The sequence below is a fragment of the Gadus chalcogrammus genome, chromosome 11 (assembly GCF_026213295.1).
Source record: "Gadus chalcogrammus isolate NIFS_2021 chromosome 11, NIFS_Gcha_1.0, whole genome shotgun sequence".
In the NCBI taxonomy this organism is placed as follows: Eukaryota; Metazoa; Chordata; class Actinopteri; order Gadiformes; family Gadidae; genus Gadus; species Gadus chalcogrammus.
This window is the reverse complement of record NC_079422.1, coordinates 21,233,851-21,249,375: the sequence shown is the minus strand read 5'-3', so window position 1 is coordinate 21,249,375 and position 15,525 is coordinate 21,233,851. Positions and strand designations below refer to the sequence as shown.

General features: G+C 49.0%; 1 protein-coding gene across 1 annotated transcript in view; it reads left to right on the top strand.

Annotated features, from left to right (window-relative positions):
• The window catches only part of LOC130392334 (thrombospondin type-1 domain-containing protein 7A), an 85,527-nt gene that overhangs the window by 67,879 nt on the left and 2,123 nt on the right, over positions 1 to 15,525 (top strand). Inside the window, exons 22-30 of the mRNA XM_056602828.1 lie at positions 17 to 132; positions 1,471 to 1,588; positions 4,426 to 4,571; positions 5,154 to 5,331; positions 7,442 to 7,648; positions 9,908 to 10,006; positions 10,677 to 10,759; positions 12,224 to 12,437; positions 14,602 to 14,689. Coding sequence (XP_056458803.1) covers positions 17 to 132; positions 1,471 to 1,588; positions 4,426 to 4,571; positions 5,154 to 5,331; positions 7,442 to 7,648; positions 9,908 to 10,006; positions 10,677 to 10,759; positions 12,224 to 12,437; positions 14,602 to 14,689 — 1,249 coding nt within the window. The remainder of the gene's footprint in view (positions 1 to 16; positions 133 to 1,470; positions 1,589 to 4,425; positions 4,572 to 5,153; positions 5,332 to 7,441; positions 7,649 to 9,907; positions 10,007 to 10,676; positions 10,760 to 12,223; positions 12,438 to 14,601; positions 14,690 to 15,525) is intronic.

Sequence of the window (15,525 nt, the reverse complement as noted above, 5' to 3'; positions counted from 1 at the left end):
GTTTTCCTCCCTCCAGACTGGAGCACGTGTCAGCTGAGTGCGAGTGCCGTGTGCGGTACCGGGACCAAGACCCGGATGTTGGACTGCGTCCGGAGCGACGGCAAATCAGTGAACCTCAAGTTCTGCGAGGAGGTAAACGGTTCTAGGTTCTATCAACCATTCCCTTTTGATTCTTTCTCCCAGTCCTACTGTTCTATTAACCTTTCTGGGAGGAGCCTCACACAGACTGGGCCGGGAACCAATAACCTCAGAGGGGAGGAGTTACGCCCTATTTCCCTTAAAGAGATATTCTACCGAAGAAAAGTCATTTGTGCGTGAACATAAGTGGCCAGTGTACACTGTGTCGATGTGTGGCCTTCACAGACACGTTTTATCACACAGAACTAGTACTGGCCAACTTTGTGTTTGCCAATTACACGCTTACAGATCCCGGCCTCCGGCGACGTGATTGGTTGAAATAAATATGAAGAGAAAAAATTAAACGGAGAAAGGGATTTGAGATCCTCTGGCTGCAGTCCTTAGATATTAATCTGAAGTCTGATTCCGGAGACTAAGCTCATGGAAGAGAGGAAGCTCTTGGAGCTATCTAAATATAGTACGCTGCTTATACCAGTCTCCATAAGCAAATAAGCATAAACATGCTTATGGCATGATACTTTATTTGACTACAATACCCACAATCCTCAGTAGGGCTTTCCATCAAAAAAATGTGCTGTAAACCGTCCACGGTTTAAAAAAGTAGCTTCATATGTTTGATATGCCAACTGAGAATTGTTACAACATTTTCAGATTAAACATCAATTAACCCGCAGTATTCGTCCACATAATTTGCTTATTGCTATTCTCACAGTGGCTCAACTCGACTATGAGGCCAAGAGCGGTATGAAATATTCAACAGAGGCTCCATGCTAGCGATGCTGACTGTGCCTCCGGCTAAGGAGTTTATCCCTTTTACAATTTGTCCTGTCGGTCTCTAATAGAGGCCTGAAGGCTATGGTAAGAAGTGGCCCCCAGAGCTCTTTAACCTGTGGCCCCCATAATTACCATCTGGGCTTCTTCACAAAAGGAGAAAACCCACTCTGTCTCAGGAACAGCTTCACCGAAAAGACTCAGTGTCCCAGAGGGCCACAGCGGCTGTTGCTCAGCACCATGTATCATCCGGCTCGAGTAAAGGCCTCTGGGTATTGTTGTGTTTTCTGAGGTGCTGAGAACTATATCTTAGAGCAGTGGTTTTCAAACTGTGATTTTATCCAAGTTCGTCTCAAGCATAGTGTTGCAACAGGGGACAAAGAAAGTCGCAACAACAAACAATATATTTATTTCAAGTTTCTTTTTGGGTTGCATGTCTAACTGATGATCATGTCTCTGCCTAATCTGATCATGAGTGTTTTCAGACTTATAAGGGGAATACTGCATTGATTTATGAAATGCATCTTCATTAGCCTTTCCTAATGTCCCTTTCTTTTGCAGCTGAATCTGGACAGGAAGTGGCAGATGAACACTTCCTGTGTGGTTGAGTGTCCGGTGAACTGTCAGCTCTCTGAGTGGTCCGTCTGGTCAGAGTGTTCTCAGACCTGCGGTTTACAAGGTAAGAAAACTGTGTTTTCTCTCTCAAAGGAGAACGTCTCTTTGGTTTTATGTCTATGTTACAAAACGACAACGAATTTCAATTGTGGACCTTGATGTACCCTAGAAGAATAGCTCTATACCTGGTATAAAGGTGTTACAACACCATGTGCTTGAATTAGTCAAACTTGCCAGTATTTATTTTAAAAAATGAGCACATCCACAAAAAAAACAAATATCTTGGGAAAGTTTCAGTATCACCAACTAAAAGTCCTCCGCCGTTTAAATGAGTTTTGTTCATTCACAAAAACCTCACTACCTTGGGAAAGTTTCAGAATAACAAAATGTAAGTCCTTTGCAGTTTCAACGCATTTTCTTCATTCACAAAAACCCAGAGCACCTTGGGAAAGTTTCAGGATCACAAAATAAAAGTCCTTCGCAGTTGAAATGAGTTTTTCCCCGTGATCCGGATGTGTCATCCCAGAAGAGGTGACAGCAAAACGCAGTCTCTGAGCCAGAAGTCGTGCGGCGCTGTGCATAACTTAGCAGGGAACCCTTCAATGAGAAGATGCAGCCTCAGCGGGCGCAGGATTAACATGCAGGGTTAGGAAGTCATGCTCATCAACTCTTCACCGGGCGGGAACGGTTCCTGCACTGATGTTGGAGCGGGCGACTAATGCACACACACCTGCTAGACTGAGCATGCTCACTCAGCAGGAAGGGCCTGAAAAGCAGAAACGTTGACGGCAGGTCAGAGCTTTGAAAAATGCCTTGGCGAGTAAGGTAAATAAAATCTGTCCCTCTGATACCATATGATAAAACACAACAGAGGCATGAGGGTTTTTCGTTTTATTTATATAATTTGGTTTCATGTTTATGTTGATGTTAGCGGCCATTTCCCATTGCCTCCCCCATAGTCCATAACCGTCACCCTCCTGCCACTGATGGTGTGTGGGTGGGTGCGTGGGTGTGTGTGTGTGTGTGTGTGTGTGTGTGTGTGTGTGTGTGTGTGTGTGTGTGTGTGTGTGTGTGTGTGTGTGTGTGTGTGTGTGTGTGTGTGTGTGTGTGTGTGTGTGTGAGTGTGCCTTCAAACATACATGTGTGTGGGCCTGTATGTGTGTGCGTGCATGGGTGAAAAAAGTGTGTGCATGTGAAAAGAGAGAGAGAGAGAGAGAGAGAGAGAGAGAGAGAGAGAGAGAGAGAGAGAGAGAGAGAGAGAGAGAGAGAGAGAGTGTGAGAGAGAGAGAGACATTATGTTAACCTGGTGTGTAAAATGCTAATAGATATAGCAGAGATCAGAAGGAGGGGTGTTAAGCCAAAAGATTACCATTTGGATGCTGAGAGGGTGAAAGAGGTGGAGAAGAGGTGGAGCCTGGCTTTACACCAGATGAAACACTGAGATGACCGTGGAGGGTTAGAATGAGAGGCATCTAACATAGGTATCAGTTTACAGTTTAACAGTGTGTGCGTGCGTGCGTGTGCATGTGTGTGTAGGTGTCTGGGTCTGTGTGTGGGTGTGTGTTCATGTGCATGTGCATGTGTGTGTGTGTGTGTGTGTGTGTGTGTGTGTGTGTGTGTGTGTGTGTGTGTGTGTGTGTGTGTGTGTGTGTGTGTGTACGTGTGCGTGTCTGTGTCTGTGAGTGTGTGTGTGAGTGTGTGTGTAAGTGAGTGTGTGCCACCTGTGTGTGTGTGTGTGTGTGTGTGTGTGTGTGTGTGTGTGTGTGTGTGTGTGTGTGTGTGTGTGTGTGTGTGTGTGTGTGTGTGTGTGTGTGTGTGTGTTTGTGCAACCTGTGTGTGTGTGTGCCACCTGTGTGTGTGTGTGTATATGTGTGTGTTTAGGTGTATGTGTGTGGGTATGTAGCAGGTCTGCGTGTGCATAAATGATGTATTGGATCCGTGCAGAGTTTTGGTTAGCATAGCAGAAATGCTTTTAGCCCATTGGACTGAGATTAATCCATACATTAATTCAACACTTTTTCTCTGCGTTAATCCATATGGCTGCGACACAGTACAGTACGGTGGGCAATTCTTTAAAAAGCTGATTTGTTCAGTCGAGCACCGCTACGTATGATTAATTGGATTAATTAAACCTGCAAGAGTTACGCTACCCCATAATAGAGTGGACTGGGTCTGCATCGCGGAACTGGAAGGGAGTTTATAATGTGCTCCGAGCATACCTCCTTATACTTTCTTTTAAACAATACACACATCCATACGCACGCACGCACGGGCGCACATGCACACACAGACACACGCACACGCACAAGCACGCACGCACGCACATATGCACACACACGCAAGCCCGCGCACTTGCACACACCGACTTTCACCTTATTATACGCCATTTTATTTGCATATCTTCAAACCAAAGTTTAGTGCAGCAGGTGAAATGCATTCTAAAGGTTCTTGATGGCCATTGTACTCGCTGTCCTGATACGTGATCAGCAAGCAAAGCAGCCTAACGCAGCCTAAAGCTGCTTTGAACCGAGGATACATCAGTGTATCCTACACAGGAACACTTTGAAGTTTTCCGACTCCATCATTAGACACACAAGTTTGAAGGTTGCAATTGGCCCAAATCATCAACAGTGGAGGACTTCCCTTTAAATAACGCCCATCAGCTCGGCTGTCCTAAACTCGTTAATTCCCTCCTTCTCGACCACTAACGCCTCACTTCCTCCTGCTCGACCACTAACTTTTACCGCTTGTCTCCTCCGGGAGGGGAAAAGCGAACCAACGATATAGGAAACAACAAGTTTTTGCGTTTTTTGAACGCACCCTGCGACCCCTTAGCATCTGTGTTCCGTGCGATGCGGCGTGCCCGTGCTGACGATGTCCCGCCTCGTGTGTTTGGTCCAGGGAAGATGTGGCGCCAGAGGTCTGTGGTCCAGGCCCCCCAGGGGGACGGCCGGCCGTGCTCCCCCCAGATGCAGCAGTGGAAGCCCTGCCCCGCCAGACCCTGCTACCAGTGGCAGCACGGCGCCTGGTCCGAGTGCCGGGTGGAGGTGAGCCTGATGGTGGACCACTGCTGTGAACAAACACCAAACACCCCTTCACTGACAACCACGCAGTTATTATGTTAGAAGCTTTGCCTCCAGGGCTTCATTAAGCATCTTGCTTAAGGATGTCTACAGGTAAGGCTGGGGGATCGAACACGGACCGTCTCCAGTCCAACACCCTAGTCTATTATTTTGTATTAGTAAAGAAGCATCCTTCAGTGATGTCAGATACATGCCGTTGAGTAGAAGGTATGGGGAGCATGGCTTCAGGATGTCCAGAGGTTAGACTGTGGACATGGGGGACGTTTAACCGGGGACCTCCATCCTGCTTCTTCAGGGTACATCTGATGGGATCGGACTGGGAACCACTAAGGCTGTCTCTCCGAAACAGTGTTGTTTAGTATACACAGTAAAAGACGAACTAGAGAATCAAGCGAACCCAAATGTTATGATTTCCATGTGACTTTCGGTCTGGTCGTGTTACATTGTCTCGGTCACTATGCCGGATTTAAAATAAATAAATAATCGGAACTCAGGTTTGCTTGCTGGTTACCAAGGCAACGTTGGACGTGTGTGTTGTGGTCTAAGGGGGACGTGGCGTGTGGCCACGGGCTGCGCCACAGGAACACCTCCTGCTTTGTGTCCGACGGATCGGGCCGCGCCCCCCCCAGCCTGGTGGAGGAGGAGCTATGCAGCGGCCTCCAGGCCGTCACCGACGGCAACAAGGAGATGAGGCTCGTGGAGAGCTGCACCCTGCCCTGCCCAGGTAACCCTCGGTTACCGCACTCTCATCAGCATCCGTTTACGCACTAGAGAGACAGCTTACTACAGCCGGGTTAACTACAGCCGGGTTAACTACAGCCGGGTTAACTACAGCCGGGTTAACTACAGCCGGGTTAACTACAGCTGGGTTAACTACAGCCGGGTTATCTTATCACATTCGGGTCTCCCACAATGCACCTGGGGGGCAGGAGACTGCTGTCTTGTAAGCAATGGATTTTGTGATAAGTTATTTCTAAGAGTAATTCAAAAAGTTTTGTATTTTAAAAGGTTTTATTTGAAGATCCTGTTTATACAAACCGACCCCATAATGATTTGAAGAAACAAACAAAATACTATTCATCAAGTGTTGTGTTGTGTGCAATCAGGCAAACATAGTCAGACCAAAGATGGAGTCACTGGCCAGAGAAACGTTTAACTATTGAGAGTTATCTAGTTATAGGGAAACCGGCGACAGTAAAAACTTTAATAAATGACGTTGTGAAGGTCTCTTCTTCAGTGGTGAAACTTCAAGTAGTGCATTTATCGCCCAAGAGAATGGCAATCACAACATGTCATATTATTAGGGCTTGAAAGATGAGCTTTTAGTAATGACTTATTACTGAAGTACTTCTATGATACCCTCATGATCTCTGCCTTAAGAGATCTACATTTAATAAAAGTAGAACGTTGATAAAACGTGATTGATCGCATTTGACATTGTAATCACAGACTCCTCACAGGCAGCGAATAAATTATTTTCATGAGTGTCTGAAATTAAACCCCATCATTTAGCAGAGCCTTTCAACCAGCGCGACACATTCTTCATTATTAGTCAAACGGACGATTGATGTATAACATCTTAATCCATCAATATGGATCTAAGTGTGAGATTAAAATGGAGTGAATGCGTCATTCATACACAGGGCTGAGCTGGACATCTGTTGTTTATCACAGAGCTACGAGCCACTCAGAGTGAGGCTCTTCCCTGGTGAGGCCATCAATGCTTTGTTTAATTCAAAGTTCTCAGGCACACGCACTCAAACATCAACCGAAGCCAAGCAACGTCATCTCTCGTGGTTCACGCCAGCGTCTGTTTGAAACGGCCCCTTGTTGGCCCCACCAAGAGGAACTCAACTAAATTACTGACGGGCAACACTGTGTAGCCTCTGTCTGGTTTAACACCACCTCCATGCAGCATCACCACCACCACCATCTCCACCACAAAAACCCCTTTATCTCCACCACCAGCATCACCACCGCCACCACCACATCACAATCACCATCATCACCACCACATCAATACCTCCACCAACACCACCAGTACCAACCCCAACACCATCAATAGCTACCCTTACACCACCACCACAAAATCTAACCCCACCACCAACAACACCATCGAGCCAGCCCAATTTGCCTGCAAGTCCAAGGCAGTGAAGCACTCCCCCCCCCCCCCCCCCCCCCCCCCTCTCTCTCTCTCTAGCCCCCAGTCCAGAACACAGTGTAAAGACTGTATTGACTGTAAAGACAGTCAATACAGAATGAAGAGGTGAACCCTGGCTGTTTGGCAGTGATGGAGTGCAGTAATTCAATCTCTTATCAGCCCTTCAGACAGTTGCACTCACCACCGCTCCCTCCACCGCAAACCCACACCTCAAGGTCAGCCCGAGTCGGCTGAAGGTCAATACCGCGAGCACACCTCGGTGTACACAGTACTTTCCAACCGCTGCGACCTTAGAGTCACTCGTCGCCCTCTGATCACTACCATCGACCCGTCGACCCTCATCAATCTATAAACTGAGGACGGCGTCAGACACGCCTGGCCGTCTGGGCCTTTTACTTGGCCATAAGGAGACAGGGATCTAACTAGCAACCCCTCCGGTTGGCAGTTTACCTGAGCGTTGTCCTTTTAAACCGGCATAACACAGTTCAGTAGATGAATGGTCTATGGTCTATCTACACGTCACATGAAAACCAAGTTCTGTCTGTTCTATCCTGCAGGAGCCAATATATAATGGCAGGTTTTCTGCTTTGTGTGTGTGTGTGTGTGTGTGTGCGTGCGTGCGTGCGTGCGTGCGTGCGTGCGTGCGTGCGTGCGTGTACATGCGTCCCTGCAGGAGAGTGCTACCTGATGGAGTGGTCGGAGTGGAACCCGTGTGTGAGCGTGTGCGCTAAGGAGGCGGGGGTGGACTTCGGCTCGGTGCAGGTGCGGGTCCGGCCCGTCATGGCTCAGGAGCCCCAGAACCTGCAGCTGTGCCCGGACCAGGCCTGGGAGTCCCGCCCCTGCGCAGGTACGCCTGTACTGGTCAATACCCCGGGAACAGGTACGCCTGTACTGGTCAATACCCCGGGAACAGGTACGCCTGTACTGGTCAATACCCCGGGAACAGGTACGCCTGTACTGGTCAATACCCCGGGAACAGATAGTGCTGCAAGGGCCTGCGACTGGAAACCAGAGAGAGACCATCCCTGTACATCGCCCCTCCTTGAGACTGACGGGGCTAATCCTGCCCACTGAGGGGGATCTTGGGAGGGTCCTGAGAGTCCAGCTCACCAGAGTAGACTGTCCTTTAGCCGGGGCTGATGAACTGTCTCAGCTGAACGGACGCTAACAAATCGGCTTTTTCGACAAGTGATGATAAGAGTGAAAGAGACTAAATGAGAACCAAGACCTCGTCTGCCCTTTGGGAATTTACTTTTGTGTTTTTTTTTATCTTGGGGGGGAAAGAAGAGAAAACTGATCTGGAATTTGGAATTCCTCCAAAATAAGAGCCTCTCTCTTACGTGTTGAACACACACACGCACACACACTCCTCCAGTGATGTTGTGCTGTCTCGGGTGGGCCTCAGAGCGGTCACTACCCTGGTGCCCCCTGCGTTCGGTAAGCACCGATTGGTTGACAGGGTGCAGCGATGCCTGTAAATTGCCTTCCACCAAACCCTCATCGCGAGGCCAGTGGTTCAGCGGGCAGTGAAACCCGCCACCCCCCCCCCCCTCTATAACCTCTCACCCAGCGCTCCCAGACAGCCCACCCAGCCCCGCCAGCCCTCTGTAGGATCCCCCCACCCCCCCAGTGCATCTCTCCCAGCCAACCCCCCCATCCGGCCCTGCTCGTCTCTCTCTCTCTCTCTCTCTCTCTCTCTCTCTCTCTCTCTCTCTCTCTCTCTCTCTCTCTCTCTCTCTCTCTTCTCTCTCTCTCTGTCTCTGTCTCTGTCTCTGTCTCTGTCTCTGTCTCTGTCTCTGTCTCTGTCTCTGTCTCTGTCTCTGTCTCCGTCTCCGTCTCTGTCTCTGTCCCTCTCTCTCTCTCTCTATCCCCCGAGCCCTTGAGTCCTTTATGGCCTGACCTGGTTTTACAACCCCCCCCTCCCCCCTCCCCAACCCCCTTCGCCCCCCCCCACCCATTGGGGGGAGGAAGAGAATAATATGAATGAGCTTTACTTAACCGAGGGACAGTGGGGAATGAAGAAACGCGTTTCATTTATTCTTTTTTGCTCGTTAATAAAGAGCAAATGAAATCCCGAAATGAAAGCATGGAGAGGGGACGGGATTGCGAAACGAGTTGAGTGACAGGATGAGGCCGCAGGGAAGACGAGAGAGAGAACAAGAGGATGGGAGATTAAAGAAAGGTAGGAAGGAGGAAGGGAGGGAGGGAGGGAGGGAGGGAGGGAGGGAGCGGATAAAGCGGAGGTAGAAACCTGATCTCTCTCCGGCAAACCACAGCTCGTCTATGGATCCGGTAGACGATGATACTGTATTAAAACAGCCCAGAGGAGAGACATCTGCTTCTTTAAGTTCAAGGTTAAACACTTTCCTCCGCTGCCTCTGAGATTCCCCGACCCACACAGGGCCATATAACCCCGGTCAGTGGCGCCGCGGATGGAGATATCGATAGCTGTAATTGCATTGATAGAAAGTCATTAAGCGAAAGCTTTTATTAAAGATTAAAGCGCTGGGGCCGGGGAGGCCACTCTGGGCCGATACGGTAGCCCCCGCAGCCCGTGCTAATTAAGTAGATATATAACTTAGCGGACACATCTTTCATCTCCGTCTGTTAGTGCCCCGGCATAATGGAGCCGGTCGACGTCCAGAAAGCTTTTCGCCTGATAAATCAATGGAGTATCGCTCTCGTTTGGGAAGGTTCAAGACGGTTGTTGTCGGATTGCGGTCTATGGGTGCCACGACTGATTAAGATAACAATATGAACTCATGTTATCCATTCCTGTTATGCTAATGTCAATATGCTAGTTTGAATCTTTCCACCGTGCGTTTGTGCATGCGTTGGACCAAGCATATGGTATTTACATCCATGGTGTAATAATAATGAATCATTCTTAGCGATCCCAGACTTGTTTTGACATTTTGACGGATATTATCTGAATTGATTTGGGTCTACAAGTGGGGCATAGCTACTTTAAAAAAATGCGTGAAACCTGTTTTTGGCTGTGCTTTATCAGTCTGTAACAGTCACAGTCTGCGGATAAGTAGACGTAAGCCAGCCTTTCAAATTCACGACACTGTATTGATCCGGTGGGACGTTGTTATGCTGCCGCCTTGGGACTGACCGGCTGTCCTGTGCCTTTAAGACGGGGCCTGCTACGAGTACACCTGGAAGAGCGTCCGCAAGACCAACTCCACAGAGTTCAACACCTGGTGCCAGCGCTCCGATGGGGTCAACGTCACAGGTAAGGGTGTAGCACTTTCTCACTCTCTCACTAAGTCACTTATACTGTCTCACAGGTAACGGTGTAGCACTCTCTCACTAAGTCACTAATAGGTACAGCTGGGATACACTCACTAAGTCACTAATACAGCATCACTGGTACAGGTGTAGCACGCTCTCAGTAAGTCACTAATACAGGTGTAGCACTCTGTCACTAATACAGTGACACGGCTACAGGTGTAGCACTCTCTCTCACTCTCACTAAGTCACTTATCCTATCACACTAGACACTGCTGGTTGTCAGAGTTGCACGATTCATTCTTTGTTCATTGCATGAATTAAATTGGGAATGTGATACACATTGTCAGTTCTGAAGATGTGCATTTGACCGTTGCTCGATGCGTTTAGTTGCCGTAGAGCGTTCAGGGCCTTTTAAGCATAACTCATGTCTTTACCTGACATTATTGATAAATGTGTATGCAAATACTCACTTAAAAACTTCACTTATATATATTGATACTGATGTATGCCTAGGGGTCATCGGTCACTGGTCTTACTGGGATATTTGTCACTGAAAGCCTGGGAGATCGAACTGAGCAGCCAAAATGGTGACTGGATAAATCAATGCGATGTGAACGATCACTTCCCGTGTGTATCCGGTTTGTTTCACACTGATGTCCTTTGACCCGCAGGCGGATGTCCTCCGATCAATCCGCCCGGAGACAACAGCTCCTGCGACCCCCCCTGCCTCAGCCCCAAGTCCTTCTGTAGCGAGGTGGGTGTTGTTTGTTTGATACGGGTCGATTAATTGTCACTACTCTGACGTTTAGCAGATGTTTTCATCCAAAGCAGCTTGCGGTTAAAGGTAGGGCAGGCCAGTTGGAGAGGAGGCTACATTTTTTAAAGTTTTAAACCAAAAAATATATATTCTGTTTGTTACTTACCAACCGCAAAATCGCAGCCCTCCCTTTTGGGGGAGTGGCTTCCTCCAAAGCCACTCCCCCAAAGGGAAGGGTGCGGTTTTTTGGTTTGATACTCAACTATAGCTTACTCTCCAAATCGCCTGCCCTACCTTTTCATGCCCCCAAAACGCAGGACTAGCACGCTAGCTTTAGCATTAGCTCTGCCTAGCCTTGTGGAGGACGCCGGTCACGCTCAGTGAGTGCCCGTAGGTAGCCTGGTAGCTAGGTGGACAGACTGGTAGGCCATCTAGTCTTTTCATTTGGGATGAATTAAATGATTGGATGGGCTTATTACAGGCCTGCAGCAGTCAAAGATACCGTAGCACAAAAGCACAATAGCATACGTTTTAAAGATATGACCACGGCGGCCATGTTAGAATACATGAATCACAATAGCAGCCACTGAGGGAGGGGGCCGGGAGGGTAGACCCCAGCGTCTGACCCGCACTTTGATTCCCCCGGCTGGCAGCCAGACCACCGCTATCTCTCCTCCTCCAGCTAAGCCATTATAGAGACGGCACGCTTCACACACGTGTGTGTTTGAGTGTGGTGTGTGTGTGTGTGTGTGTGTGTGTGTGGGGGGGGGGTGAATCATTTATGTCTGGGTGAAGTGTTTGTGTGTGGCTGAAGTGTTTGTGTGAGTGTGTGTGTGTACGAGTCTGCATCTAGTGTGCGTAGCATCCGTGTGTGTGTGTGTGTGTGTGTGTGTGTGTGTGTGTGTGTGTGTGTGTGTGTGTGTGTGTGTGTGTGTGTGTGTGTGTGTGTGTGTGTGTGTGTGTGTGTGTGGCCAGTAACGGCTAATCCCACCATTAGGGCCAAAGTGCAGGGCTTCATCTTTAATGTGCCTCACGCGCCCCAACCACTCAGAACCAGCACACACAGCTCCCTTACAATGAGGTCCCAGGCTGCCCTCTGCTGGCCAGAGGTAGCATGTGCCTCGTTTTATGAAGACGAGATATATGACGTTACACTTGTGTCTGGTTGTGTTAACTATTCAGCTCCCAGATACATGTTATGTAAGTCATAGTCAATTATTAACATTTACATTTGGGTGCGTTTTCAAACGCTTTCATCCAAAGCGACTTAAAATACATTTGTCAGAAGAAAGAGAAACAACAATATAATACTATATACATATATAACAATATAATATAATACATACAATAAGTACATAATGATAACAACCACAACACACACATAAGTATCCCTATCCTCCCACCACCCTGCATCCACCCCCACTCCCCCTCCTGATGGCGGTCCCTTGCTGCCCCCTGCAGGCAGCGCTGTGCCAGTGCGAGGAGGGCTACACGGAGGTGTTGTTCTTCACGGGCCAGCTGAACCACTGCGCCCCCATCCCCGTGGTGGAGGTCCCCACGGCGGGGGACAAGAAGGGCGACGTGAAGACCAGCCGGGCGGTGAACCCCACTCCGCCCAGCACCATCCAGCCGGGCCGGTCGGGACGCACCTGGTACCTGCAGCCCTACGGACAAGGTGAGGGGGGCGACGCGGTCAGACAGGGGCTGCTCAGGGCAGTGGGTGTGTCGTCTAGGGTAATGGAGGGTGTTACCCCGTCAGTGGTCGAACCGGAGCGTGAGACAGGTTGTGAAGGAACAGAGGGTTGTAGAATGGGAGATGTCCGTCCAGGTTCTACAGACCGTAACTAGATCTTATTTAGGCCGTGGATGTTTATATTTAGTCGTTTAACAGGACTACGCTTTCATCCAAAGCAACTCACAAGTGTGCCTGAGAACAACTTAAGCACACAATCAAAGCTTGATACAAAATGTGGGTACAGTGCATCTTGGCATTCAAATGTAAAATACATCTTAACCCCCATGCTGTAGTTCCACAGAGACATAAGGTAGTGTGTCTTCTGATGTCTGTCTGGCAGTTGGCACCTAACACAGTCCTGTCCCTGGAAGAAGGATTTCAAACCCTTATGGATGCACTTGTCTAAGCAGTGTGACTGTAACTGTGATGAAGAACTATAGTGCACTTAACTCGACGTGCAGAACGCATCGTTCAGGGGAAAAGGTTCTGTCAAGTTAGCTACTTAACCTCGTAATTTATTAGCATCGCTCAGTGAATGAGTAGCACAGGTAAGATATGTGCATGTTTAAAGATGTTTTGATAATCTGCTACATGTATGTAGCTTGACATCTAATCCAAACTAAACTGTGCTATGGTGACATTTAAAGCTGCACTATGTAACAATTCCACTTCATGTTTACTCTGCAAAAAAAGACCAAAAGTAGAATTCAAGAATTGAGTCAGGAACTTTTCAAGAATTACAAACCCCTTTCCACGAGTCATTCCATCTAGGGAATTGTTATTAATAATCGTTGAAATGGATCCATTTCTCAATGATAGTAACTCAGAAACTGTTGGTATAACTGTAGCTACAACTCAGGTCAAACGAGGCAGCAAATGGGAACGTTTAACATGGTTAAAGAGGGTTAAAACCTACCCTAGAGACATAGAAACATAAAAAGGGATTAGAACGGTTTTTGGCATTCAGCTCTGAGATGCACCAGAGGCTTAAATAAGAGCTGAGAGAAACATGGGTGGGTCGCTGGGTTCTGGAGCGTCCTAGCTCTCGTTGCAGAATCACACACTCCTCGACCCAGATATTAAGTAAAAGGACAAATCGTCACAATTCCACCTGTTATACTTCAAACAGCCTTGACTTGGATAAAGTATCGTTCATAACAAATGGAACACAAAACACAAAAGGAAAAATAATATTTTTTCCTGAGGGTGCAGCTTTTTGATTGGTCGGTCAGTCTCCAGAGCAACTCAGTGCATTCCAGATGCACCTCGTTATGCAGCAGCTAGAGCATTCCAGGTACACCTCGTTAAGCTGCAGCTACGGTTTTCCAGATGCACCTTGGTAACTCGCTGCTAGGGTATCCCAGATACACTTCATTAAGCAACAGATAGGGTATTATAGCTACACCTCATTAACTAGCAGCTAGGGTATTCCAGATGCACCTCGTTAACTAGAAGCTAGGGTATTCCAGGTACACCTCGTTAAGCAGCTATGGTATTCCAGATACACCTCGTTAACTAGCAGCTATGGTGTTCCAGATACACCTCGTTAAGCAGACGCTATGGTATTCCAGATACACCTCGTTAAGCAGACGCTATGGTATTCCAGATACACCTCGTTAAGCAGACGCTATGGTATTCCAGATACACCTCGTTAAGCAGACGCTATGGTATTCCAGATACACCTCGTTAAGCAGACGCTATGGTATTCCAGATACACCTCGTTAAGCAGACGCTATGGTATTCCAGATCCACCTCGTTAAGAAGATGCTAGGGGTGGTTGTGGGCCTCTTGCTCAAAGATCCCCACAGGTTAGTTTCGGGGGACGTTGGGGGTTGGACCCCAGCGCCTCTGGGCGGGGGAGGGACCCCTAACCCTGGAGTATGGGGGGGGTCCCGGAGGACCGTTGGACCCCAGAACCTCTGGACAGGGAGGGACCCCTAACCCCGGGGTATGGGGGGGTCCTGGAGGACCGTTGGACCCCAGAACCTCTGGACAGGGAGGGACCCCTAACCCCAGGGTATGGGGGGGTCCCGGAGGACCGTTGGACCCCAGAACCTCTGGACAGGGTATGGGGGGGGGTTGTGACACTACCCTCCTCCTACAGATGGGAAGCTGAAGATGTGGGTGTACGGCGTGGCGGCGGGGGCCACGGTGCTCGTCCTGTTCATAGCGTCTATGATATACCTCGCGTGGTGAGTCTGACGCCTGCTCCTCATCCTCCCCCCGCCCCTTCCCCCCTCTCCACCCTCCAACCACCACCCGTCATCCGTTCGTCCATCATACCCCACCTTCCTCCTCGCCATCCGTAACCATGACAACCCAGCCTCCAACCCTCACCCATTATCCCTTCATCCATCTCCCGCCCCCCCCCCCCCCCCCCCTGTCTCCCGGTGACCAAGACAACCCCTTCTTCCATCCTCCAACAACCACCTATCAGCCCCCCCCCCTGTTGACATGAATCAAGTCATGTGATCGTCAGACGCTTTTATCCTGAGCGTGAGACTCTGATCAATCAGAGAAACCATCAGACATGCAGCAGCCACAGAGCAGAGCTCCGGGCTCGGCAGCTTTGTAGATCTGTACAGTACAGCGATCATAATGTGTCAGTGGTGGTGCAAACACACCCTGGATAGGAGAATGATTGGCGAGAACACAGGAGATTCCTCCTCGCCAGGCTTCAAGTTCTGCACTCGTGGTCGAAACACAACCACAATGGTTCAGACCAATCAGCGTCCTCCAAGGAAACACCACCTGCTGAATGCAGATGATGAAGGCTGATTGACAGGCGCTTCGTCCAATCACCTCCCGGGTGTTTTGTTCGAACCCGCCGGCCTTTTTCCAACCGTTTCCAAGGAAGGCTTTCCAGATGGTTCTGTGAACCATATGGGGCGTCAGGCTGGGGGCAAACAGCTACAGCTGTCATCACATACCAATGCGCTTTCTCAATCAATCCCACAACAATTCCCACATTCCCACAGAACAAAGCTTCCCTCCTCCCATCCCGTTCAACGCCCTTTCATCTTTTGTG